This window comes from Parambassis ranga, chromosome 5 (genome assembly GCF_900634625.1).
Source record: "Parambassis ranga chromosome 5, fParRan2.1, whole genome shotgun sequence".
NCBI lineage: Eukaryota > Metazoa > Chordata > Actinopteri > Ambassidae > Parambassis > Parambassis ranga.
The window spans coordinates 20,057,658-20,082,868 of record NC_041026.1 but is presented as its reverse complement, the minus strand read 5'-3'; the positions used below and the strand labels follow the sequence as shown (position 1 = coordinate 20,082,868).

General features: G+C 40.7%; 6 protein-coding genes across 9 annotated transcripts; 4 read left to right on the top strand and 2 right to left on the bottom strand.

The window, feature by feature from the left end:
• Window positions 1-1,554: 1,554 nt before the first annotated feature.
• On the top strand, window positions 1,555-5,371 carry LOC114436010 (translocon-associated protein subunit alpha-like). Its single transcript, XM_028406042.1, has 9 exons — window positions 1,555-1,711; window positions 2,468-2,580; window positions 2,658-2,751; window positions 2,831-2,958; window positions 3,401-3,535; window positions 3,788-3,864; window positions 4,159-4,237; window positions 4,337-4,430; window positions 4,527-5,371. The coding sequence occupies exons 1-9, from the start codon at window positions 1,642-1,644 to the stop codon at window positions 4,601-4,603; spliced, it is 867 nt and encodes a 288-aa protein (XP_028261843.1). The 5' UTR covers window positions 1,555-1,641; the 3' UTR covers window positions 4,604-5,371.
• Window positions 5,372-6,510: 1,139 nt separating this feature from the next.
• Window positions 6,511-8,137, top strand: LOC114435491 (neuritin-like). Its single transcript, XM_028405186.1, has 3 exons — window positions 6,511-6,562; window positions 7,117-7,270; window positions 7,909-8,137. The coding sequence occupies exons 1-3, from the start codon at window positions 6,511-6,513 to the stop codon at window positions 8,135-8,137; spliced, it is 435 nt and encodes a 144-aa protein (XP_028260987.1).
• A 3,068-nt stretch (window positions 8,138-11,205) lies between these two features.
• On the bottom strand, window positions 11,206-14,454 carry sys1 (SYS1 golgi trafficking protein). The gene is made up of 4 exons (XM_028406231.1): window positions 14,312-14,454; window positions 13,324-13,564; window positions 13,170-13,237; window positions 11,206-13,015 (listed from the first exon to the last, which is right to left on the bottom strand). Exons 2-4 carry the CDS (start codon window positions 13,483-13,485, stop codon window positions 12,775-12,777), a joined length of 471 nt encoding a protein of 156 aa, XP_028262032.1. The 5' UTR covers window positions 13,486-13,564; window positions 14,312-14,454; the 3' UTR covers window positions 11,206-12,774.
• Window positions 14,455-14,936: 482 nt separating this feature from the next.
• On the top strand, window positions 14,937-19,195 carry LOC114436718 (acyl-coenzyme A amino acid N-acyltransferase 1-like). Of its 3 annotated transcripts, XM_028407118.1 has the most exons (12): window positions 14,937-15,010; window positions 15,620-15,738; window positions 15,861-16,058; window positions 16,482-16,581; window positions 16,730-16,920; window positions 17,005-17,180; window positions 17,276-17,392; window positions 17,503-17,588; window positions 17,871-17,964; window positions 18,104-18,184; window positions 18,356-18,491; window positions 18,586-19,195. In XM_028407118.1, the coding sequence occupies exons 2-12, from the start codon at window positions 15,630-15,632 to the stop codon at window positions 18,684-18,686; spliced, it is 1,389 nt and encodes a 462-aa protein (XP_028262919.1). In that variant the 5' UTR covers window positions 14,937-15,010; window positions 15,620-15,629; the 3' UTR covers window positions 18,687-19,195. The 3 variants fall into 3 exon arrangements, with proteins under 3 accessions (XP_028262919.1, XP_028262920.1, XP_028262918.1); XM_028407119.1 differs by lacking the exons at window positions 14,937-15,010; window positions 15,620-15,738 and having other exon boundaries at window positions 15,919-16,581; window positions 17,276-17,308; XM_028407117.1 differs by lacking the exons at window positions 14,937-15,010; window positions 15,620-15,738 and having other exon boundaries at window positions 15,919-16,581.
• An 18-nt stretch (window positions 19,196-19,213) lies between these two features.
• LOC114436719 (protein S100-B-like) lies at window positions 19,214-20,904 on the bottom strand. 2 transcript variants are annotated; one of them, XM_028407121.1, is made up of 5 exons: window positions 20,832-20,904; window positions 20,555-20,607; window positions 20,005-20,095; window positions 19,692-19,835; window positions 19,214-19,406 (listed from the first exon to the last, which is right to left on the bottom strand). In XM_028407121.1, exons 3-5 carry the CDS (start codon window positions 20,008-20,010, stop codon window positions 19,257-19,259), a joined length of 300 nt encoding a protein of 99 aa, XP_028262922.1. In that variant the 5' UTR covers window positions 20,011-20,095; window positions 20,555-20,607; window positions 20,832-20,904; the 3' UTR covers window positions 19,214-19,256. The 2 variants fall into 2 exon arrangements, with proteins under 2 accessions (XP_028262922.1, XP_028262921.1); XM_028407120.1 differs by lacking the exons at window positions 20,555-20,607; window positions 20,832-20,904 and having other exon boundaries at window positions 20,005-20,120.
• A 562-nt stretch (window positions 20,905-21,466) lies between these two features.
• inpp1 (inositol polyphosphate-1-phosphatase) lies at window positions 21,467-25,002 on the top strand. The gene is made up of 6 exons (XM_028405355.1): window positions 21,467-21,718; window positions 22,323-22,528; window positions 22,606-22,666; window positions 22,923-23,123; window positions 23,219-23,393; window positions 24,196-25,002. Exons 2-6 carry the CDS (start codon window positions 22,325-22,327, stop codon window positions 24,692-24,694), a joined length of 1,140 nt encoding a protein of 379 aa, XP_028261156.1. The 5' UTR covers window positions 21,467-21,718; window positions 22,323-22,324; the 3' UTR covers window positions 24,695-25,002.
• The last annotated feature ends 209 nt before the right edge of the window (window positions 25,003-25,211 follow it).

Sequence of the window (25,211 nt, the reverse complement as noted above, 5' to 3'; positions counted from 1 at the left end):
CTCATATAAGACATCAGCATATAGATGGTTAAGTTTTATCAATATGAACAAGACACTGTGAAGCTTCACCTCAGATCTCCCACTCACCAACAATTATTATCTGTAAGGTGTGTGGGCTTTAGGTCAAGCCATGTCTAAAGTTTTAAGAAGTCAAGGTGTGAGATTTATTTATGTTCATAAGGTGCACAAGATAAAAAAAATAATGTAGGTGTTTGTGCTCTGCTCTGTGGAGCCACAACATCATAAACCATTGTCAGTATGATGCTTTAACAGATCAGAACCATGTCAGCAGGATGTGTGGAGATACAAAAGATCAACACACTGCGTGCATGAAGTGTTATTGTTAGGTGTGCTGACCAAAAACACACAGTCTCACTGACCACAGGGGAAGGTTATTTTCCAGTGCGGTTTGAGGCTTCTATTCAGCCGGTCTTTCACACATCTATCTTTACCTCTGTTGACACACTTAATAAAAGCAACAATAAGTCAATGATGAGAAACAAAGTCACTGTTATCACATCAAGTGATTTAATCAAACCTTACCGAACCTCATAAAATGCCATGTTGCCTACAGTGTTTTAGAATAGAATAGAATAGAAAATACTTTATTCATCCCAAGCTGGGAAATTTCACTGTTGCAGCAGCAGAATACAGTCACTCAAGCATACCAAATAATAAAAAATATACCTCTAACGGTAATAATCAAACAGTATAAACATTATTTACAGCAAGTTAAAAAAATAAACATAGGTGCAGAAGAAAAAATGTGCAATTGTAATGCAGGTATACATATAGTCTAAATCAAATTGTGCAATTTGGTATGAAATGATATGACCATATGTTTTAAGAATCAAGAATCTTTATTGTCACTATGCAAGGCACAATGAAATTTTGTTCAGCAGCGTTTGGCTTAGGCACACAGTTAGACACATAAAATAAATAAAGTCTCTATACCGATGAGATGTAAACAGTGTTTTAATTTAAACCTGGTCATGCTTGACATGTGAAATCTATGGCCCTTTCTTTTTCACAGTGTTTGTGTCTCACATGTGCTTAGTGTGAAGTAGGAAGTTTGCAGATTGTTGTCTGAGAGCAAAAGTGCAAATGAGTCACATTCATGTGGAATACACAGGGGCTTCAGTCTGTTGTGTGGGGGTTTGTTTTCTTTTATTTACTGTACATGACACCCGATCTCTGACCTCATAACATATGGCAGAGTCATGGCACTAAAAATAGTACTACTACTAATAATAATAATAATAACAATAGTAATAATAATAATACTTAGTGATTTCGGGTTTACATATGTTCTACAGAATGTATAAATATTGTCTTAAAATATTTTCTTTTTGTAGTTTCTTGGTTGGACTACAATTTAACACTGCTGCTCCCTTTTATTTACTTACTCGTAGTTAATTTAATCATTATTATAAATCGCTGTCTATTTACTGAATAATACCTTAAAGTGGATATGAACTAGTTACAAAAACACCACTAAGGGTTAATGAGGGCGGGTCCTCCCAGTGCCCTGCTCCTCACAGGCGGGTCTAACCTCCTCTTATCCCGCCCCCTGCTCCTCCGCTGTCCTCTCCTTTTCTAAACGCTGATGTGTTACTAACTTCAGCCATCAAGTCTGCCAAAATGTTCCAGTTCGGACCAAAACTCTTGCTGCTTTTCCTGCTGGCCTTCCCCTGCGGGTTAATATCAATCGGTGAGTCCGTTTGTCTCCTCCTGTAAGCAGTGTTTTTTTAATGTATAGCCTGACTTCGGTTACATTTAAAAAGTCTCACAGTGACGTGGCACAGCTGTACAGGGGTTGCTGGGCTTACTGCTGCTTTTACCGCTCACATCATATTAGAGGTTATTATACAAAGATCCACAGAGGTATGTTCGATGCTTTCATTCTGAAATGAGTGAGAGCGATGGTTTCCTCACAGCAGCTAATTAATTAAAAGCACGCACGCAGCGTTTAATTAGATCTTTTAAAGCCGTAGAGCTGATTTCTGTATAAAGTTTGGAAGTGGACTCAGTAGCTGTGTAGCGGCTCCCTCTTGCTGGGACACGTCACCATAGATAAGTTGGTGAGTGGTGTTTGGCTTTGTTGGCCTCTCATAGGCTGTTTGCCCCAAGAAGAGGTTTTTATTGGTCGGCTGCTGTTTGTATTAAAAAAAGTTGCCTTTGCCTTTAGTAAATGTATGTGTGGAGACTGAAACACACTGAATATTGAATAAAGAGGCTTACATGCATTTTCATGCAAAGCTGTGCTACGTGAAGTAACCAGCATATTCCCTCCCAGTGACATATTCATGCACACACACTCAAATGCTTGAAATAAATGTTAATTATGAAGCAGAAGATGACCAGAAACCAGCATCTGTCTCAACTTCTTCCACTGTCATGTGATATCACAAATATATCCCAGGGCTGCACACTGTGTTCATGCTACTGTGTTTTTCTGTCCTTGCAGGCCACGTGTCTGCAGACTCTGCCGAGGATACAGCTGAGGACCTGGATGCTGCAGTAGATGAGGAGGAAGATGAAGAAGAGGTGCTTGTGGACGAGGATCAGATGCAGACTTCGGTATGTGCAGGGTCTGGGAGGAGAGCTCTCATTGCACAGATGGTTATGTTACAGTGTCGTGTTGTGTTCATCATCAGGAAGGAGATGAAGATGAGTCAGATGAAGCTTCCGATAAGCAGTTAACTTCTCACCCCGACGCTGACACGACCATCCTCTTTATGACAGGAGAAGGTTGGTCAGATTTATTTTGTTTATTGTAAACTACCATGTAGTCATGTACTAAGTTATGTTTTTATTGAAACACCTTTAGAGTTCCCTGCTAATGAAATCGTGAGGTTCCTGGTGGGTTTCACCAACAAGGGGAGTCAGGATTTCACCGCTCAGTCACTGGAGGCGTCTTTCCGTTACCCACAGGACTTCCAGTTCTACATTCAGAATGTAAGTGAGCTCTGAAATGATCACTGATATTAGACCTGTGGATGCTCTCATTCATCCAGGTCATAGTCATGTCCAAGAGGCAGCTGGACTGAGGGGAGATGAAAAAGCCACTTGGGGGGAGAGGCGAAAATGTCTTGAGTCCAGTTGCCTCCATTTAAACTCTTGGAGATGTCAGACAGTGTCTCATTTTTCACATGATATCATTAGTGCTGCTATAATTGATCTTACACTTTAAAATAAACACTTACTCTCCCATGTCTCAAAGTAAAACAGTTGTTTGGTCTCATCTTTATAAATGGTACAAAGCGCACATTTACATACTCACACAGTACTAAGTACTCCATTAGTAGGTCCTGTTTTTGTAGTGTTTTTTGTTTCACCTGACATCATCATATTTTCTAGATCAGAGGCCACTTGTTGATTTGTGTTTGTGTGTCTGTAGTTCACAGCTCTGCCCCTGAACACTGTAGTCCAGCCCCAGGCTCAGGCCTCCTTCGAGTACTCTTTCATCCCAGCACAGCCCATGGCAGGCCGTCCATTCGGTCTGGTTATCCTCCTCAACTATTTGGATGCTGAGGTAAAAAAAAAACATGTTAAAGACAGTAACTGTCAGAAATAGTTTTAAAAAAGTGAATAAATGTATGAAAGATCTGAACAAGCTGCCATCAGCAAGGCTCGGTTTTCTTCATTAGAACTCCTTTCTGTCATTGTGTCTCTCAGACTTTTGTCTCACTCCATTAATGAGCTGCTCCTAAAACTTCCTGAAAGTTCGAGGTACCTGTTTCTGTTTTTATATTTGCTTACTAGCTGTTTGCGATTTTCCATTAAGGGCACCACTTTCCAGACAGCCATCTACAACCAGACTGTCACCATTACTGAGCGTGAAGAGGGACTGGATGGAGAAACGTAAGGCGCACATTCAGTCACATCCTGTTTGTTTGTTCTGTCTCTTTAATTCTATAATAAGTCTTGACAGTCATTTTACAGACTATTGCAGCACATGTAGAAACCTGTAAGAAGAGGTGTGAAACTGGCACAGAGAGACTAGCTGTCAGTCCTGCTGGTGGACTAACTGTCACCAGTCCAGCAAAAGAAAATGCATTTTTCTCTAATACCTCAGAACAAAATGTTTGAATTTAAGTGGTATTTTTAGTGGGCTATTTGCACAGATTAAGTACATATTAGATGATTGTTTTTCAGAATCTTCATGTATGTGTTCCTGGTTGGACTCGTGGCCCTGCTGCTCTTCGGGATGTACCAGGTCCTGGATTCGAGGACGGTATGTTTGTTCACCTGGCTGAGTCGGCCTTTGTCGCCTTCAGGTGATGATTGGATTGTGGATTGAACAGAACATCAACCTCTTGTTTTCTTTTTGCAGAAAAGGAGAATTCCTGTTAAAATAGAGAAGGGCACTGGTGGGATAAGTGACGTGGACATCAGCTGGATTCCTCAGGAGACTCTCAATGTCATGAGTATGTCCATTTTTTACATTTATATGTGGAATGATTTGTTTGTCTTATGTGACACACACAGCCTGCACAATCTGACTTCTACACTCGGCCTTACAGACAAAGCTTCTCCTAAGACATCCCCTAAGACATCCCCACGGAAACGAACGAAGAGGGCAGCCGGTGTTGATCAGTAGGCTTCTCGGTTTCTGTCCATCATCACACGGACCATCCTCAAATCCCTTCTCCGTTACAAAGGATCAACATTTCTGGATTTCATTTCTGAGCCTGTGCAATGGATGTCTGCCTCTCTGTCTGATGTGCATCCCAGACTCTGCTGCTCTGCTTAGAGTGTGAAACACTAACAGGACTGAACTGCAGTTCATTTAAAGGGACTTTTTCATCAGTGTATGTGTATGATTTAAAAAATAAGCCAAAAAGTAATTAATACTGAAAGGGATGTGGAACAAACTGCACTCTGTAAGACAGCTGGATACATTCCATACAAACCATGTGGAAGTCATATTTGGAGGTTTGTTACCTGCATTAATAGGATTAAATAGATTTTATGACTTCAGTATTGTATTTGTACAATATGATATATGATCTTCTCTACTGCCTAAACAACCGTGTGCCTTATCTGTGCTGCATTCATGTTGCCTTACCAAGAACAGAAGAAACTGATTCATCTCCCACTGATCTCCTCTGCTGTTATCATCCTGTCACATGTGGCCTGAGGTTTTTTTTTGTTTTAGATTAGGCCAATGGCAGCTGCGAGCACGACATACAAAAGACAGCGTTTTTACAACATTTCTGCAGGTTAATTTACCTGTTTTTTAAGTATTGATCCACTTACTGTTGTAAGATGAACATTGGAGACTCTAGTCTAATGGTGCAGTCGTTCAGGTTGTATTCCATTATATGTGATGAAACACCTGAAAAATCAATAAAGGTCTGAAAGTGGACTGTGTCTCATTGGTTGCTTTTTTGGGAACTTTGTGTGTTGAACACAATTTTGTAACTATAAATAATTACAACCAATTATAATTAAGGGGATTCTATGTGAATGTTAATTAAAAGACACACAGCACACATTTTTGTTATTTTTCCTGAAATAAACACATTTATTTGTCATGTGTGCCTCTTCTCAGGGGAAAGAAAAGGAAGACATACTTAAAAATCAACCTAACATGTAAAATTGCTCACCCTTGTATCTACCACTAATTTTCACCTTTGCCTTGCTCAGGATATAAAGAGGGGAAAAACATTACAGATACATGTGTCGGCCTAATGTGTGTGTGCAGGTGTGATAATGGAAGAGTGTGGGTGGGGGTGTGAGGGTACACACCTTTACTCACATAATTTATTCTTCAAAACCCCCGTAGTTCTCCAGAAATGTGAGTCAAATGAGTTTGTCCTTCAACCACAAACCAAGCACAACGATGTTCTTTATCTTCTCAAAAGTCTTTGAACAGGACTCATTTAAATGCACCTATAGCTCATGCTACATGTTATTTTTACTGAGCTGTACAGTTACAGTTCTGTCTACAAGGTGATAATTCTAAACCCACCCCTATAATTTCTGAATGACTTTTTGCCTTTTAAAATGCAGGATTTTACAATAGTTAATTCAAGTTTTAACGTGAAACACATTATTTTCTGATTAAAATAATCTATTATCTGGTGATGATTCCGACACGATTTGCTTTTTAACATTATAGTCTATTAATGTAAAAATGATGATATTTGGTGTGAGGTGAGGTCTGCAGGGGTCAGTGCAGACACGGAGGGCTGCAGGAGGAGAGGCGCCTCCTGCTCGGGGAGGTGATGGGAGCTGTCCGGTGCTGAGGGGGGGAAGATGAGCTCAGCGCGCGCCAGGGGGCAGGTAACGTCAGCAGTCGGCCGGAGCTGAAAAAGACTGCACACACACACCTACCAAGTGTTTTTATCGGCGCTTAATCACCGAGACACCCCGACACGCATTAATAATGGGCAGCTAATCAGCCTGGTGTGACTCAGTGCCGCTTTTTTTTTCTTATTTCATCCCGGTCCCCGGTGCCTCGGCAGCATCCCGCGCCCTCCGCTTGGCTTGAAATGGGATGATATGGGATTTTTCATGTCGACGAAGATCGGAGGGATTCTTGCGTTTGCTCTGGGTAAGATAGAATCTCCTCCGTCGTTTCATTTGTGCTGTGGGCCACTTGGGATGGTTAGAAATAAAAAGACGTCCTAGATCTTTAATTTTTTTTATCTTTCTTGCATCATGATGTCGATGCTGTGATTGTGATCTTTATTTAGCCATCAGTGTTGCATGATGCTTATCAGACCTGTACCACAGCCAACTGTATACACCCAGCGACGAGATGGGCTATGGGTGGTGAGAATAAGGCTTCAAAGAATTAAAAAAACGCAATTTTCTTTATGTTTACTAATATTTCTTATATGCAGAGTGTATCCACAGTGTTTTGTAGTTTAACACTGAAATGCTTTAACATGAATTCTCAGGCAGAACATGTGAAATGAATGAATGTGTGCAGAAACTCTGCTACACAATCTGAAATAGTTCCGAAGGCAGATACATACAAAATCTATGTGATAAAAATGTGTTTTTCTATGTATATAATAATATTGAACGGCTAAAAAAGTTGCATGCTGAGCAGCTGTTCAGATGTGGTCTAAGTGCAGCTGTCCCCTGTCTCTGTCGTGGCAGTGCTCCTGTCCCTCTCGATGTCAGGAGACTCTGCAGATGTAAAGTGTGAGAACATTTATAAGGACTTTTCTGAATGTGTCCTGGAGCTGGGAGAAAGCATGGACAACTACCAGGAGAACGTGACCAGTGAGAGGGGAGTGGCTGCCGTCTGCAGGTACAATAACTGTCTGCAAGAGAGTGTGTGTGTGTGTATAGAGTGTGTTTTATTTGAGACAAATCTAAGAGCGAGAGAGAGGACATAAAAATGAAAGTAGAAAATAGTATTTCAATTCAATTAGCGTGACATAATGTAGGACTGAGTGCGATAATACGTAGTATGTGATGTGCGTCTCCTAACAAAATGCTGGGGGATATGAACAGATGCAATGGTCTCAGAGGGAGAATAGAGGAATGAATGGTGCTGAGACACTGAGCCATTCTACTAAATAATTTATGACTTTGCTGCAGTAGTAATGAAATTCAAGGGACCTTTCTTTTTGTCATTGTCACTGCACGCACCTACAACCCCAGCACAGCATATATTGACAACAATGATTTACACTTAAGCCTTCTGCTCAAATTTGCCCACTTGCAATATCATCTGTGATATTGTTTCACTCTCGGATGCAGTTGCCATGGTAATTAAAGCTCAGCTTGACTTACTGAGAGCCATCGTAGCCATCTGAGTGATAGCTCATTGGCAAGCAAATTAATCCATGACAGCCAGCGCGTGTCCTCATGTCTGCTGATGGAATGAATTCTAGATGAAATGTGTGACAAAGCCCTGATCTGATGATCCATTGTTTGCCACAGCCACTGGGAAGCTTTCCACACATGTGCCCTCACAGCGCTGTCCGACTGTCAAGAGGAAGTCAGCTCCATCTGGGAAACTCTGAGGCAAGACTCCAGAAAGATACGCTTCCAGGGAAGTCTGTTTGACCTGTGCAGCCCCAGCTCCGCTCCATGCATAGGCTCAGCCCTCGCTGCCCTTATCCTGCCAGTGGTGCTGGCCATGACTGCAGCTGACTGGGGCTCTGTATAGATGGAGGGAGGGTGAGGAGAGATGGGAGGCGCGTGGGGGGATTTTCCCTGAGGTTCAGTCCTCGTGCATTTAAACTTAAAGCCAAGGATTTAAGAGGGACAAATGTTTTAACGGATTATTTTGACACAGAGCCACAGATCTCAGTGGAGGCCAATCAATACTTGCTGTGATAAATAATGTTTGAAATCCTCGCAAATACTTCAGCCTTTTAACAACCAGGGGAGAAAACAACCAATTCATCCATCCGGGTAGATGAAAGCAAACATTCTCTGTGTGTTTAAAGGATTTCTCACAGTAATATCTACAGTCAGACACCTGTGGCTCTGGGTTACTAACATACAGGAGGTGGACACATGATCACATACACAAGTACAAACACAACCTGCAATACAGAGCTACAATGTGTGTGACAATTACAGTGTCATGGTCATTTTTATAAGCAGTACATGTCCACCCCTTTTTTAAGGTATTGTCTGTTTTTTTTAATGATAGCTAAAGGAGTACTTCAACATTTTGGTAATTATATTAGAAAAGGAAACTGACCAGTTATGACATTAGCCAGTTAGCTTAGCTTGGCAAAAAAAAAAATACTTGGTTTGGTTGTTGAAGTTGAACTGCTCCTTTAATTAACACTTCCAGTGTATGTTCGCGCTGAAACAGTGATTTCAATCTCTGGTGAGTTTAAATAAATACAGCCAAGCCATGACAAAGTTATGTGATGTTATGTGACGTGAAGACATTAAAGGGACAATTCACTAAACATAACAAAATCAACTAAATTACTTTACTTATACTTTATCTTTCAAAGGACCAAACTCCACATTGATCAATGAAACCAGAGCGTCCACATGTATTACTGGTGAACTGCCCCTTTAAGCTGTTTTTAATCGTGGTAAATGTTGTAGGTAAGTGACAATCAAGCAACCTGTACACAGCTCTCCGTCCTACTTATGACATTTCAGCCCGCAGTGGCTGATGTTCCACGGCTGCTATGAAGACACCAAAAAATACCTCCATCACACTCATTTCCATTCCCATTCTTTGAGTAAACATTCACTGTCCTTAGATTGTGTCACCCACTGATGTTTGTGTAAAGAGGAAATCTGAAGTGTGATCGTTAAGTGTCATCTCATAGATCTCTGTGTATCTCTGACATTATCAATAATACAGTAACCCACAGAGTACAGGGTGGCTCCTCAAAGACACGTCTGCTTCATAATGTGGACATACAAAATGTTATAAATATAAAAAATTGTTACAACAATGATTTAATGTAATCTAAATATTTAGTTTATAATGATACACCAGCAGCTACCATTTAGCTGATTTTATTACATTGTTATTTAACTATAGTTTTAAAATAATAATTGATTCAACATTTCTCTAAATCCTTTAAATCATTCTAGTAATACTCAGCTCATAAATTGGATACTGCATTTTACTAATAATTAATTTATAATGTTAGAAATATAAAAACTGCTGTAATGCAAAACATTGGTTCATTTTGGTAAGATAATTACTTTAGAATTTTAAATTAGGGATCAACCACCGCATTCAATAATATAGATTATATCCTGTGCCTCTTTATATGCTTCTAACGAGTCAAATATTGAGACTGAAACACACAAACTAATTTCAAAAGCAGAGCAAGAGACGTGCACTAAGTGTAGTTTGTAAATAACTGTCATCATTCCAACTCACTGGATTCATTGAGCAATTGAACCACACAAGATATCATTAATTGTAATTTATGAAATTAATGTTTCAAATAATCAGTGTTTTTACTCTTCTTATAATAAAAGTGAACCTGGCTGGCATCAGAGCAAATTAAAATGAATGAGCAATAGCATCCATGTGTTTTTCATAAACTGTGTCCGTTTGCATGTTTTTACTTTCTGTAGTCTTTACCAGTGATGGTCCTAACAGACATCATTGATTAATTCAGTGGTTCTGTCATTATCCTCTCACAAGTGCATGATCATTTTTGTAAAGTTGCTTTAGAAAAAAAATGGAGTCTGTCTACTTTACCTTGGATAAAGTGTACAGTGGTCTGTGCATGAAGTTAGCTCCTCGGTGTTAACAGCATCCTTTGTTATGCAGATTTATTATCCACATGTCTCTTTAGCTCATTATTAGCATGTTTGTTCTTATTTTTATTTATTTCACAGTAGTAGCATCACATCATCCACTGTGCGTCTGGTGACAGTTCAAAAACAGTCGTGATGTCCTCAAAGCATGAGCAATATGTACTTCTAAATAGAGAGGACTCTTCATATCCCAGCATATGCTCTCAAAGAAAGCATGAATATGATTGTGTTCACAAGCATTATGCCATAACAACCTACCCTAATGACAGTTTATTCATGGAAAGAACTCCTGAATGTAAAATCAAGTTCAGTCTCCATGTGGTTTCTCAGATAAATAGCACATTATCTAAAAGGCTGTACAAAGCAATATGGAAAAGTAATGTGTTTGTAATAATAAAGCACCATGTTTAAAACATATTTGTGTGTGTGTGCATTGCCTTCAGCACAACAATGGACTGCACAAAACGCACTTACTACAGAGTATCTGTTTTTAGTCTTCCCTGAAGCAAAGTGTTGATAATGAGGATCGCAACTAGCATTTTCAACTCGTTAGCACACTCCCATCTGCTCCTCTCCACCTGGACTCTCGCTGCAGAGGCAGTGGTGGGAGAAAATGAGGGATCACGGCCTGAAGTGGAAAAGCTTTGGAGAAGTAAAGACATGCCCACGGTGCGCCCCTCATTAGAGAACCCATCTTTGACATCTAAACCACAATGGCCAATTATTTTTTCACCTGCAGCTTCCTATCCAGCATTGACCCTCTTTTCAGATCAGCTGTGTTTTATTGAACAGCATAGGCAAACTGTGTCAGAACTCCTTGGCTGTGGTGCCAACACCGAGCATTTAACAAGGAGAAAAGAGGAAAAGCTGTGCACCTTTTTTAATTACACAATTAGATCCATTTCTCAAGTCTTGGTATTTAAATACATCTCAGAAGGTTATGTTGAAGAACAGGAAAAAAGAAGCTTTGCATGTGTGGGCAGCCATTACTTGAAATAATGACACTGGCTTAGAAAGAGTACTCAAGACTTTTAACACACACAATATAAAGAAATATTTTGACGTTTTGGGAAAACTGCTTATTCGCCATCTTTCTAGGGGAAGATGAGAATTCCACACTGGGTTACCTTCGCTTAAACAGGAGAAATAGGGCAAAACAACCAGAGTGTTTCCAAACATTCCCTGCTAGCAGCTCTCCCTTCTTAACATATCGTTATCATATTAATGTAATTCATGCAAAAACAGAAAATAAAAAGAAAACTCTGTTGTGGTTGCCAGAAAACCGGTCTGTGAATTAATCAAAGGAGATATGCTAATTATTATCTGCAGTGGGACTTTTTACAGTGTTTCTCATTTACCTATTCACACACACACACAAAGCTGCTCACCGTCGGGACCGACATTAAACATTTTGGCATGAGGAGAGATGAGGGATTCATCCAGCAGTTCATAATAAAGAATGATGATGAAGAGGCCGAGTTGCATTTCATTCTGAGTAGGCTCACTTCTTCCAAGTTTACTTGTGAGTCAGTGTGTTTCCTAAAACATCTTACTAGTAATTCAAATAATAACCCCTGCAGCATCATTAGTATGCACCAATACTACACTTTGAGAGAGACCTGACACACTATCAAAGCTGCAAAGGTTTTGGTTCAACATTCACCACTCAATAAAAAGATGTATGTTTTTTTACAGAAGCTGTAATAATAAGATAAATCACAATATAGATTTATAAAAGCCATTACTCAAAGATCTAGATGACAATCTTCCAAAATTCATCAGTGCTGCAAATCTGGGGACTTGTCACACTGCATCCCTTCAAACACAGATACAGCCTGCTGTCAGAACACAGCTGGTGGTTGACAGACTGTCCCCGAAGTGACCAAACTGTCTTCACAATGTGACATAAAGAGACAGAAGCAGAGAAAACGAAAGAGACAAGCTGTGCAAAAAGCCCTAGACGCATGACATAAAAGTAATGTAACGATGATTGTGACACTGAATGTACAAATCCAGAAATGGAAAACTAAGCTGGTTTTTATTACTTGTGACAAAGGTGTGTTGAGATTATGAAGCAGAAAACTCTGCTACATTTGGGATTATACTACAAATAATTGCCGTCTGTCAGAAAAATAAACTACAGTATACCTTTAAGAACCTAGCATTTGTGTACAGACATCTCTAAATTCAAGACATTTTAGTTTGTGTGCCAGCATAGAGGAAAAATGTCTTAAAATATAAGGAATGGGATGGTCATGTGAACATTAAACATGTTTAATTAACTTCATCTTTAGTCAAACGTTGTATAGAAGAGCGTAAACAGAAGTTTGCTTTCAATAGCAATAAAACAAGTATCTTAATATGGTACATAGTTAATACTGTCCAACACTGATGGGCAGCTTTGAATAAATATATATCAGTTCATTTGTCAAATCACGATGAGAAGCATGACATTCCAACATGTATGCTGATGGAGGTTTGTGTGGAAAAACCACCTCAGTGAGTTCCTTAAGGATTAAATATCCACATGGTGCCAAACTTCAGAAAAATTCACAGGTTAGACTTGGGTCCACTATTGACTGGAATTGCTCTGAGCTCAGTCCGCATGCACAAGTACTCTCCAATAACAGCCATCAGTGCCATGCAGGCCACATTAACGAGCCACCAGGACAAAGCAGCTGGGAGATGAGCGTTGTAGATCCAGCAGCCGATCATATGGAAGAAATGCACAGTGACTGTGAAGTCCAGGCACTGTTTCCCTCTGCGGATGAAGAACCACAGACCCACGGCACTGGCAAAACAGTTAGACAGACAAGTCATTCTGTCAGTCATGGCCATTTATGTTTCAGAAAGGATCCACAATAAATCTAATGAATTAAGTTTTATTAACAGGTTACCAAATTCCCAACTCGGAGGGCAGAGATGAGACTGAAGACATTACTCACCAGGTAAGAGAATTTAAGATGAATGCCATCATTGAGAGTCTGCCTTGCAAGGTTGCAAAACCAAGAACCTGCCAAAGGACAGCAAAAAATGTAAGAATGCATATATAACATATAGAAACTGGTCGTACATAGAAAATGTCTTACAACAACTTACTTCATAGCTGAAGATCTGATCTAGTGACCGATTACTCTGTACAAGGCTGTCCACTCCAGCTAACCAAAGGCCCAAAAAACTATAGTAAATGCACTGCATCAGCACAATCTGACACACAATGAGGACCGGGTCCCAGATATAGCTGCGGAAGTGACTGGCCATCGCTGAATGATGTTACATGTACTAGTCCAAAGGACGTTAGCAGCTGGCCCATTCGGTGTGACCTGTGTGCTCCCAAAATCTGAAACGAAAAAGTTACACCTCTTGTCAAAACATTACATTTCTCAGATTTTTAATAGACAGAAACAGAAAAGCAGCTATAAGCCAATAAAAAATACATTTGTTACCTTATTATAGATTTCTAACTTTTTTTTTAACCCGTGCGATCTTTTACGACCAACAGCTTTTAAATGAGTAAAAATCATGGATTATTGACTACTATAGCTTTCCACTATTTTTATAGGTTATATTGTAAATACATCCCAGGGGCATTTGTATGGAGTGCTATAAAATTGTATAGCAAACTTTTTAAACTGCAGTTGTGCGGTTTAAAGAGCAGGATGTGATGTTTATTTTTTGAGAAATAATTACACTGAAAACTCACTCAATAATCAATCAAGAAGTATAAGCCACAAACTCCGTACTCACAGTACTTAGCATGTAAGTCCTTTCACTGACCACAAGCATACTTGGTGTGTTAATCAACATTCACAGAGCAGGTTGACAGGTAGCCTTAGCTAAACAACACCGCACTGACTAACCAAAGCTAATGCCACACTGTGTAATCCTTTTTGGTCAGACTAAACCATTCAAGATCCCGCCGTGACATCCACTTAAAATTAATATAAAAAAGATTAACAACGGTCTCTCCTTCATGTCAGTTTCTTTCTTGTCTAGTTAGCTCAAATCAACACGTATAATACTTAGCATGTTAGCGTGTATTTAGTGTCAACTCTTTCAGCAAAACATAGAAACAGGTGATACAGACCTGACTACCGAATCAGACAGATTTCAGGTCGCTGTACTAACAAATAAACCCGTCTGTTGTTTACTGGTTTCAAGCCTCGCTGGTTACTGAACTGGGCCTATCCGACCGCGGATGTACTAGCATTCAGCTAGCTAACAACACGGAAGCGTTGAACCCGGAAAGAAAACAGCTGACAGAACTTTCAAAATAAAACACCTCAATATAATTCCTGTGTAGTTTGTCCACCAAAAGTATGAATTTGCAAAATAGTGGGTGTAAAATGTCTCTGTTGTATAGTTTGTTACATTTAATATTTAGTTCATGACATGCTTGTTGTTTAATTGAGGTGAATGACATTAATGCAATAGCGACTGCAAATATTTTGAAAAATGTACACTTCGTCTTCCAGGTGGATGTTAAAGTTTAGAATCCGTTAGAAATTGGCGATAAATTAACATTTACATTACATTAATAATGAAATGTAAATAATAATTAATGATCATTACAACAATAATAAACAAGTAAAAAAAATACAATAATGCCGATATAATGAGGGCGGTACTTTCTCCAAAAAAGGTACTTAGTTACTTATTAAGAACTTTATTTGTCGTAGCATTCTCGGTTCAACCACTCCCCCTTTGGCCATTTTCCAACCCCCCTTTTACGTTCAGTCTTCAGCCGAAGTTCCTCCTCACTGCTGAAAATCTGTCCCATACAGCGGTAAGATCGCTCTGTAAAAATGATCTATTGACAGCTTAGTGTTCATAGCGTGAAAAAGTTCCAGAAGTTCCAGATTTGATGGTGTATCGTTCAATTGTACAGCTGTTTAAGCCTATGGACACTACAGCCCGCAGTATGTAAACAAACAGTATAAAACTACCTTGACTTATGAACATTTGCTTAGGTCAGAATGCAGGACTTCTACTGTAATATATGTATACAGCATGTTTTTCTCTCAGCTGTGCTACTCAGATTTAAACTTAAGCTTACAGCTAACTACTTACAGCTAATACACACACACACACACACACACATGTCTCACCCATCTAGTCCCCACAAGTCCCCCAAGTAAAGTGATAAGTTTTGATCCTGAGTTAGTGATCCTTAATTCAATGTAAAGAGGATTTTTACATCTAGAAAGCACAAATAGGACGGCCATTTTAACTCAATACTTTGCTGGGTAGGTAAGTAGGGCAAAGGTGCAAGACTAATAAAACAGGAGCAGGTCTTCAGAAGTGCCATGGCAGTCTACACCCTGCACCTCTTCTCACTGGCACAATATGTGGCAGAATTCTTGAATGTTTGCATGTCTTTCTGCATCGTTAACAGGTACACCAAAATGCTCAGAGCACATACAACTGTGACAAAAATATGGCAGCACATAGATAAGAAGATGATACCAAGCATCAGTGTGCACAGGAAGCTGCCAAGATTGCAGTGTGCTGTGGGTAAGAATATTGTTCTTTATTTATTGTATATTTTAAAGGGGTATATGAGTATCAACCATGTGTTTTTCACTAGTTTGCGTAAATACACCATTTTATTTATTTAAATTTTCTTCTGCCTGCAGTTCGGTGGAAGAGCAGACAAGCTCCTCTGTTGATGGCCGCTCCTGTCCGTGCCCTCATAGACGACCAGATCAGCATTAAAGGGCGTTTCCTGCCTCCACGCTGTCCTGTCACAGTGCATGCTCAGATGCACAGTGAAGATGGTGACGTGTGGGAAGCATTTGCTCATTATAATACAGATGCTAGTGGCACTGTCAGCTGTGAGTAACACATGGTCAGGCTGGTTTAAATCAGGATTTGGTGTGGCAGACTTTGCCTGAAAGAGACATCGTCTGGGTAGCAGCATATGGCATTAATTCATGTTCAGGTCACTTATACCATGTCCACTTGTGGCCCCCCCATCACAGATGCTGGCCAAACCAGATGGCCCCCTCCTTTTTTTAGTTCAGAGGATGCTGCGCTGTTGCCAGGATTTCCAAAACAAAGTTTCCCACCTCCTAAAGCAATCCTTAAAACAAGTTCAGGCTCAGAGAGAGAACATTTCTGTTGTTTAACTTTACTTTCTCTAACATGTTTTGCTGCCTCTTTGGCCATGTGTTTTAATGTATTTACAGTGAACCTCACTTTGACAGTGTGCAAGCATGGTTTCATGTTTCCACTCTGCCTTCTTGTCTCCTCTAAAGTGACTACAGATCATTCGGTCGGAGGATCTTATCTGGGCTGCGAGCCGATGGGTCTGTTCTGGGGACTACAGCCGGCTCCTGGAGAAAGAGAAGGTTTGAGGCAGGTGATGAAAAGCAAGCTTGTAAAGAGTTACCGATATCTGTCTGCCTGTACTTGTGACCATGTTAAAGTCATCTTTCTAACAGCCTCACTGAAGCCAGTTGTTGTATATCTGGAAGTGTATAAAATATATGTTGATGATTTTCAGGTTGCGAAAGAAAAACGTAGAGGCTCCGTACACAGTGCACATCTCCTTACTGGAAGGTCACGTTTCACCAAGTGAAGGACAGACTACTAGGCTGGCAACTGTAACCACTGAACGCTGGTACATGGCACCAGGAGTGAAGAGAATCGAGATTCGTCAAGATGGGGTTGTAGGGACATTATTCTTACCCCCTGGTAAGCATTTGATGCGCTCATAGTGACTTTAAGGTTGCCATGACATGGTGCTGGATAATAACAGTACTCACTAAATTCCTGCAGGCCCAGGCCCATTTCCAGCCATCCTGGATCTGTGGGGAATGGGTGGAGGACTGGTGGAGTACCGCTCTGCCCTGTTTGCATCCAGGGGCTATGCTAGTCTTTCTTTGGCCTACTTTGGCCACAAAGAATTACCAGGCCCTCTAAACCGCATCAATGTTGGTGATTCATATTTCAAGGCAGGATAAAGTGCTTCACTTTATTTCAAAATTCTTTCTACAGAAAGCTGTTTTTGGCGTTTCCTGAAAAATGTCCCATTAATGTTTTTGTACAGTCAGCATTCCATCTGCTTCAAGCTCACAGTCAGGTCTGTACTGACAGGATCGGGATCTTTGGACTCTCCTTTGGAGTCTACCTGTCTCTTCGTATTGGGATTCATCTTGGTGTTACTGTATGTCACACAGTTTCCACTGTGTAAAGATCTTCACTAACAGACAGCTGATTATAACGTTATTATTGTAAAGCAGCATGAAGCTAACATTGTCTTGTTCTCTTCTTCAGCCATCCTGTTTGATTTGTATCAACGGCCCTGTGGGAAGTACGAGCAAGCTCTCAGATCCAGATGGAAAGACTAAACAGTTTAAAAGGTAAAGAGCTGCTTATTCTAACCTTATGTGTGTGACATTATTATCATAAACATTGTTTCTCAAATCTGGCTGGGTCTTATGTCTGTATCAGAAATGGCAGTATAAAAAAAGAATCATCTAAATGTTAGTAAAATATATAAAATATAATTAAATAAAAACTAGAAAATCAAGCAAGATAATCTGGGCATGATTGGTTGGTGCAGGCGAATAACTGTAATGTTGTAATGTATGTAATTTTACCAACAAACCTTTGATATAATTTCTTTGCTCTTTGCCTTTTAGTGAACAGACAAATTGGACATTTGATGATCAAGGCTATGTCAGCTTCAGAAAGGTCTCCTTACCCTCTAATCTTTTCAATGGGAGCCTAGTGAAGGTGGTGTAACCGGCCTGGCAGCTTCTCTGCCTCCACACAAGCACACGCACGTGCACACAACACACTCATGACGATTATCTGAGTAATTTGGTGAAATGTTTACAACCTCTAATTTGGAATAATGTTTGTGTTTCTGCAGACAGAGAACCTTACCTGCCCGCTGATGTATATAGTGGGCGAAGATGACCAGAGTGCTTCCAGCAAAGAGAATGCAGATCTGGTAAATTATGATTAAATGTTCAGTGCTGTTGGAGTTTTGTTAAACAGGCATGGTCAATACACAGTGGTGAACAGATGTTAGTGCTGTTAGCCACTCTAATGCTGTTGTTTGTAAACTGTCCGGTCATTTATATTTAGTTGTGACTGATTTTATGATAACTCTTATCAACAGATTGAGGAGACACTCAGGTCTGTAGGTAAATCCCACCTGTTCACCCGTTTGTCGTATCCCGGCGCTGGTCACCTGATAGAGCCGCCTTACTCACCGAATTCCAGAGCATCTCTGTGGAGCGTCAAACCGAAGAAATGTGAGCTCCATCCCAGGACTACATATTTTAATTTACCCAGATACAAATGATGTATTATTATTTAAGAGCCACTTCTGTTTTGTTTCCCCTGCAGTGGTCACTCTGTGGGGAGGTCACCTCGCTCCACATGCTGCTGCCCAGGAAGATTCCTGGAGGAAAATCCTGGAGTTTTTGGAAAGCAACCTGAGAGTGTAAACCTGCAGGCATACTCAAGACTGAAAATATCCTGTCATAAATGTGAACTACTTTATCTGACTCTGACAGGAAAAGACTTGTAGAGTTGGTGTATAATCTACTACAAAGCAAAATGATGTTTAGCAGGTTCTAAACTGTCCAGAAGAGGTTGCTGTTTGATCAGTGTCAGTTCTGCTCTAGCCAGTCCATTTCATTACAAGGAGAGGAATGACAGTGCAGTGATGACAGTCAGAGCAGCTTCAGATTCTTTCCTCAGCTGGAACACTGTATGTGCTCACTGATCACTGGTCTAAAAGTTGCTGTGAGCTGAACACACTACAACTAAACACTTAATTTAGTTTCAAGTAGGGATGCTGATGCTTACAATATCTTGTTTAAATAACAAAACTGTAGTAATACTTTAGTCTGGATGCAGGCTGTTTACAGTCATTGATTACTCAAGATGCTGAGGTCTGAATCACTGCTGCACACCACACTTTAATACACGTTAATCAGCCGGTCTTACAAAAGTGCAGACACTCTGCTTGTGTGTTCCTCAAACTTTTAATAATTGATATGCATACATGCTAACTAATTTTCATGGTTAGGGATGAAGAGTTCATGGCACGCTGAGGTAACCATCGCGATGAGGGCTATGAACTCTTTGAAGTCGATCTCCAGGTCTCCATTCTGGTCGAGGTCAGAGAAGAGCTCATCCAGAGTTTCATTCTCTTGGATTTTCTGTTTAGCAAGAAAAATAAGCGAATGTTAATTATTATGAGGAAATAGACAATAAATGTCTGATAGTGTTTACAGTGACACTATGAGGCTGAGCTGCTCAGTGTATACCAAAAAAAATCTCAGGGTCACCATAGCAACATTCAAAAAGACATGTTTACATACTCTATATGCTTGAATGTGTTTAAAGGAATGTGCCAAATTTTATAGTTTTCCTGAATAACACTGACACAAGGCTCTTTAATCCATATGTTTACACACATACCAAGTTTAACATCTATGACTCACCATTATGAAGTGATTCATCTCATTGTTGATGAGCGCTTTAAGCTCTGCTTTCTTCAGTTTACAGTTATGACCCGAGTATTTGTGGAAAGCTTGAATGATAGTGACCATGCTGGTCTCCAGGTCAGACATGCTGTTCTTTGAGGCCTGCAATAAACAAACTAGTCATTCTGTATGTTTTTAACCCAACATGAATACATTTTCACAGAAATATTTCTTATAAATATATAAATATATTGTATGCATGCATTAGTAGCTTGTTATAATAATATAGCTTGTTATATAATACATTTTTGCAGCATTCAGTCTTTACTACCTGCATCTGAAGAACCTCTGTCGTCTTGTGTGGATCCTTAGTGCAACTGAATGCTTCTCTCGCAGTGTGCTGTCTGCCTCGCCCTGAAAGACTGTGGACAGTAACTATATTGATCAACTGCATGGAGGCTACTCATCTGCCGTGCATTACATAATGCACAACTAATGGGTATTGGTGGCCAGAGCTTTGACCAAAACCATTTGCTCTTTAAATGTGTCATTTTTCCGCTTTGTGTGAAATTGAATTTATGTGTGTGTGTGTGTGCATTCCATTATCACTTTGCCACTTATGGTCTAAGAACATTCACTCATCTTAAGTAAAGTCATGCAGTACTGAAGTAAATATCTAGCATTTTCCTTAATAGAATACAATAGAAATACTTTAATCATCCAAAGCTATTGCATAAATCTGGTTTAGATAACTGAAACAAATGTATTTGAAGCATTTTCATTCATAATGTTTCTATGTGGGCTCAAATTAGGGTCAGTAATATTTGAGTTTGTGAAATGTAGGAACACCCAAAATGAAGTTCAACGTACAGTACACTCACCAAAGTTAAATAAGAATGTTTGAAGGCAGGTCTATGGCTTTACCTCTGAAAAGCTGAAATACATTTAGTACATTACAGTTAAAACACACTGACTGTACAGCCACAACTAAAGCAGGCTGCACTCGAATACACCAGCCACTAGCAACAGAAAGGCTGCTTCTTTTGGTTAACTGCAGTAATACAATGTGATTACTGGAATTTAATTAGTAAATTCTATTATATTTGGAGTGGATTCGGTTTGGAAACATGTTTTGACCATTTCCTCTCAGTAACTTACCACACTTAAAAGACTCCATATTCATGCATTATATATGCAGAGTATTCGTACAACATATATTGACTCTTCTAATCTTCCAGTCAACACAGCAGTGAATAGGCCTTCTTAGGCATCCTTGTCTCCTCACGGCATTCAATCCTGCAAGAGATAGGAGGAGACCAAACATAACACAATAGAAAGAATGTCCATATGATAATTGGACATTATACCTGATAATTTCTTGGCCAACAGCATACAATGTACACTGTACATCTCAGGCTCGGGCTGGAGCTCGTCTTCCAAACAAAGGTGGTGATCAGAGAAACAACACAGAGCTGATTCATTACCTTACAAACTCTATCTGCTGCCATGAATTGCATGAATTGGCAAAGCTATTATATGTAGGTTATTTAACTAAGCATCCCAAATTAGTTGCTCAAATACATTAGAATTATGCCTACTTAAACTACTTAGCTTTTCTTAAATTATTAGACATTTATGTGTTTTTATGCAAATTTATATAGCTTGGTCTCAGCGTGATTGTAATCCACTATCAATATTCGTGAGGGGCTTGAACGCAGGGCGATTGAGTTTCCGCTTTTCAAAGGTTACCTGAACGCATCACGCCGTGTTTCCTGTTGTCGGTACCATAAAGAACAGACGCGCCGTGCATTCTCTCTGTGCGGTTGCGCGCTTGTCTTAACCTCGCTGCCGTGACGAGCCGGTCCGGTCCGCCCTTCCTGCGATAGGAAACTCGCACTGACGTAAAAAAGAAGAGCAGCTAGAGCTGAGTGATAATTAAGAGCTTCAGTGCCACAGTTTCACTGAAAGTGCTCGTCCTCTGTCCGCCCTGCCTCTCACGCGTTGGGTGACTGAAGCTTTCAAGGGAAAAACACAGCTAAGGAGAGGTAAATACGGGCAGGGTGTCACCGTGTTTGACTCATGTTTTTTGCTCATTTCACCGTAGTTTTTCTTCTCTGGTGTTTAAATTCCTTTGCTGCATTATCATACTTCATAAATGCTAAGCTAAGCCACAACAAGCCTGCTGTTAATACGATTGAGCAGAGTGAAGCTGTGTGCAGCTAGAAGTCAGAACTTATTAAATGACACTACACATACATTTACATTTATTTAGGAGTCACAGAGGCCTCCGTTTCCATCAGCAAAGGACAGGGCTGCAATGTTGTTTCCTCATACCAACTACACTCAGTGTGTATGTGTTGTAGTCATAGCTGTGTGAGCATTTATGTTCATGTTTTCTCATCACATATTTTAACTTAACTCAAGTGTTTCTGTGTTAGCAGAGAATGGGAGCAGCGTGTGACTTCAGATGTTCTGCTGCACAAACCACACATCCCTAACTCACACGCCTCTTTTTTGCACTAATGCCCTGTTTTCATTTTTCAGGCTATAATTAGCTCATCATCAGCAAGTGTGACCTCGCTCATGACTTTCTGTCACACACACAGTTTCCATCTCTACGTTGACTAAACCCTCTCCGTCTTTGTTCAGGCATGGCTGATCTTCTGGGGCTGCTGCTCCAGGTGGCTGAGAAAGCTGCAAACGTGGCTCGGGTCTGCAGGCAGGAGGCTCCCCTCTTCCAGCTCCTTGTACAAGAGAAAACAGGAGATGACAAGAACAAGAAGTTTGTCCAGGACTTCAAGACTCTCGCCGATGTAGTGATTCAAGAGATGATCCGACATGATGTTGGCACTCAGGTTAGTATGAACCGTTTGAATGAAGAGGAGTTGGTCTGCGTGTTGGAGTTTCATTGTTTCTTTTTTGTGTGTTTCAGTTTCCTGAAATGGCTGATTTCATACGTGGAGAGGAGTCTAACAAGTTTGAGAATGGGCTGGGTAACTATTAGGTCACCTGTGTGTGGTTCAGGTGTTGTAAATGTGATTATAAAGAGTGTGCTGTATGATTATTTCAAAATCCGTTCCCTCAGTGACTAAATACTAGAAGAGCTAAACATACGTTTGACGTAACAATCTGCACTTGACTGTAGCCAAAGCTTTAATGTGTCACTGTCCAAATATTTACGCACGCTGCTCTGTATAAACAGTCATTTGTTGTAAAGTGACGATGGCCTCTCTGGTTGCGTGTCACCAGGAGAGAGTGTGACAATCACAGTGTGCCGTACAGAGGAGGAGACTGCAGCATTGCTGGCCACAGTGCTGGACGGTGACCAGACGGCCGCTTCTCTGCTGGCACGAGCCATCCATCAAGACCCGGCGACCATCGATGCCAGCACAGAGGGCCTGACGTTTCCTCTCACTCCCTCTGAGCTCGGAATCTGGATCGACCCCATAGGTACGAGGTTCACTGTTCGTCGAGAATCTCATTCAATCACAAAGAAGAAAGCCGAATACAAGTGTCCTGTTTTATTGTGTTGTTTTATTTTTAAGATGCCACCAGCCAGTACATAGAGGGCAGAGAGGAGGAGCTGGTGGAGGGCCACCTGTCGCCTTCAGGTCTGCACTGTGCGTTGGTTCTTATCGGGGTTTACCTGCGGAGCACGGGCGAGCCTGTCATGGGTGTCATCAACCAGCCGTTTAACCACAAAGATCTAGCAGGTGGAGGGTAAGTGTAAAAGAAACTTGTCACTGTTGTAGACGTTGATCACTCTGTAATCAGTGCAGTCTGAAAGGTATGATGTGTAACATAGAAGTATTTGGATGACTTTCACACAGGCATCAGTTTGGTTTTGTGACCATTGCTGCTGGTTTACAGGTGCAAAACAATGCACCTCCATCCATCTTCATACTTCACTCAGAACATTGAGGAGTAAACCTTAAAGGTAGGGTAGGAGATTTTGAAAACTCAGTGAGTCAGCCAGATTTTGAAAGTAAACACACGCCCCGTTCTCTCGGAGTTCACCCCGAAGCCACGCCTCCCAACCAGTCTGTGACTTCGGCCATCATGCACGTACCTCTCTGGTGCGCGCAGAGCAGGAAGAGAGTGACCACCAGCCAACTATACGCGCAGGTGCACCTCGCAGGATTGGCTGATGTTTTTAGCGTTTCATAGCTTCCACAGATTTTCTTAGTTATTTTTCGCTTTAAAGCGAAACTGCCGAACCAATTGGTTGCTATCGGATTGTAAAGAGAAGTTACACTAATTTAACAAAAAGTGCATCAGAATGAAATCTCCTACCCTACCTTTAAGGCAACAGTCCAGTTCAGTTACCCTACATGTCAGATCAATCATCACACTGTGTCTAGGTTATTTCAAACTCAACCTAACCTGACTTTATTGTGTAGTTGGCAGTTTTTAGTTTAGTACAGATCTTCAGGCCACTTTACAACATCATTTCAAAGGTGTCTGTTATCTGCATCTGTCTCCACTAAGCTGAAACTCTCTCTCTGATTCTGTGCATTCTTAGTTGGAGGGGAAGGCATTTCTGGGGTGTGTCCTGTGGCAGCATCAACGTCTGCTCAGTGTCGCACCCTAAAGATGGACCGGAGGGGAAGCGAGGCCTGTCTGTGGTGCTAAGCTCCAGTGAGAAGCAAGTCGTAAAGGAAGCCCTGTCCACGCTGTGTGGCCCTGAGAGACTGATATATGCCTCTGGAGCAGGCTACAAGATCCTGTGCGTCATTCTGGGTCTGGCAGATGCTTACGTCCTCTCAGAAGGAAGCACCTTTAAGTGGGACTCCTGTGCTCCTCATGTCCTGCTCCGAGCCCTGGGAGGGGGAGTGGTGGACTTGAGTAAGAGTCTACTGTCTAATTGTGGATCACAGGATCACATGGCAGAACTGACCTATCACCAGCCACACCCTGAATGCAAAGGAGCAGACCGCTGGGCTAATCATGGCGGCCTGGTGGCTTATCAAGACTTTTCTCAGCTCTGCAGCATCATCAAGACTCTGAAAGGCAAAGTGTAGATGTAGTCGGCACAAGCTGAAGCATTTATTGCATATATAATCATATTCGTGTTTTCAATATTAGTCAAGAAAGCAGGGTGGAAGGAGAGATATTTTAATGTTTTATTTTTAATCGGATGTATATGCAAAGTGTATGTGCGTGTGTGTGTTTAGTGTGAGTGAAAACAGGTCTGGGCCAAATAATGTTTGCAAATAGTACTCCATCTTTATTCCAACATGGAACTGTTTGTTTGTGTATGACCTGGGAGGAAATGCAGAACTATGCAGATTCATCTTATTTATTTGAAGAAAAAAACAACTTTAAACAAACAGGATATTTATTGTCAGGCCACTCATGTATTATAAAAACAAACTATCAGTTACTGTGTCATTCAAACTTGTTGCCAGGGCACAGGGAGGAGGTGACAAGGAGATAAACAGGAACATGACAGGAAAAGGTTTGGATACCACCAATCTCCTCCATCTCATGTGACAGTCCAGGCTGGTGAAACATTGCTAAGCTTGATATGTGAATGTG

Coding starts and splice junctions, on each gene's coding strand:
- LOC114436010 (XM_028406042.1), top strand. CDS start 1,642: ATGTTCCAGTTCGGACCAAAACTCTTGCTGCTTTTCCTGCTGGCCTTC. Junction 2,581..2,657: donor AGGATCAGATGCAGACTTCG/GTATGTGCAGGG, acceptor GTTCATCATCAG/GAAGGAGATGAAGATGAGTC. Junction 2,752..2,830: donor CCTCTTTATGACAGGAGAAG/GTTGGTCAGATT, acceptor AAACACCTTTAG/AGTTCCCTGCTAATGAAATC.
- LOC114435491 (XM_028405186.1), top strand. CDS start 6,511: ATGGGATTTTTCATGTCGACGAAGATCGGAGGGATTCTTGCGTTTGCT. Junction 6,563..7,116: donor GATTCTTGCGTTTGCTCTGG/GTAAGATAGAAT, acceptor CTGTCGTGGCAG/TGCTCCTGTCCCTCTCGATG. Junction 7,271..7,908: donor GGAGTGGCTGCCGTCTGCAG/GTACAATAACTG, acceptor TGTTTGCCACAG/CCACTGGGAAGCTTTCCACA.
- sys1 (XM_028406231.1), bottom strand. CDS start 13,485: ATGGCCAGTCACTTCCGCAGCTATATCTGGGACCCGGTCCTCATTGTG. Junction 13,238..13,323: donor ATCAGATCTTCAGCTATGAA/GTAAGTTGTTGT, acceptor GTCCTTTGGCAG/GTTCTTGGTTTTGCAACCTT. Junction 13,016..13,169: donor ATCTTAAATTCTCTTACCTG/GTGAGTAATGTC, acceptor CTGTTTTGCCAG/TGCCGTGGGTCTGTGGTTCT.
- LOC114436718 (XM_028407117.1), top strand. CDS start 16,145: ATGGCATTAATTCATGTTCAGGTCACTTATACCATGTCCACTTGTGGC. Junction 17,393..17,502: donor GGATTCATCTTGGTGTTACT/GTATGTCACACA, acceptor TCTCTTCTTCAG/CCATCCTGTTTGATTTGTAT. Junction 18,185..18,355: donor GCAAAGAGAATGCAGATCTG/GTAAATTATGAT, acceptor TCTTATCAACAG/ATTGAGGAGACACTCAGGTC.
- LOC114436719 (XM_028407121.1), bottom strand. Junction 19,407..19,691: donor AGATGAATCACTTCATAATG/GTGAGTCATAGA, acceptor CTTGCTAAACAG/AAAATCCAAGAGAATGAAAC.
- inpp1 (XM_028405355.1), top strand. CDS start 22,325: ATGGCTGATCTTCTGGGGCTGCTGCTCCAGGTGGCTGAGAAAGCTGCA. Junction 23,124..23,218: donor AATCTGGATCGACCCCATAG/GTACGAGGTTCA, acceptor TTTATTTTTAAG/ATGCCACCAGCCAGTACATA. Junction 23,394..24,195: donor AAAGATCTAGCAGGTGGAGG/GTAAGTGTAAAA, acceptor GTGCATTCTTAG/TTGGAGGGGAAGGCATTTCT.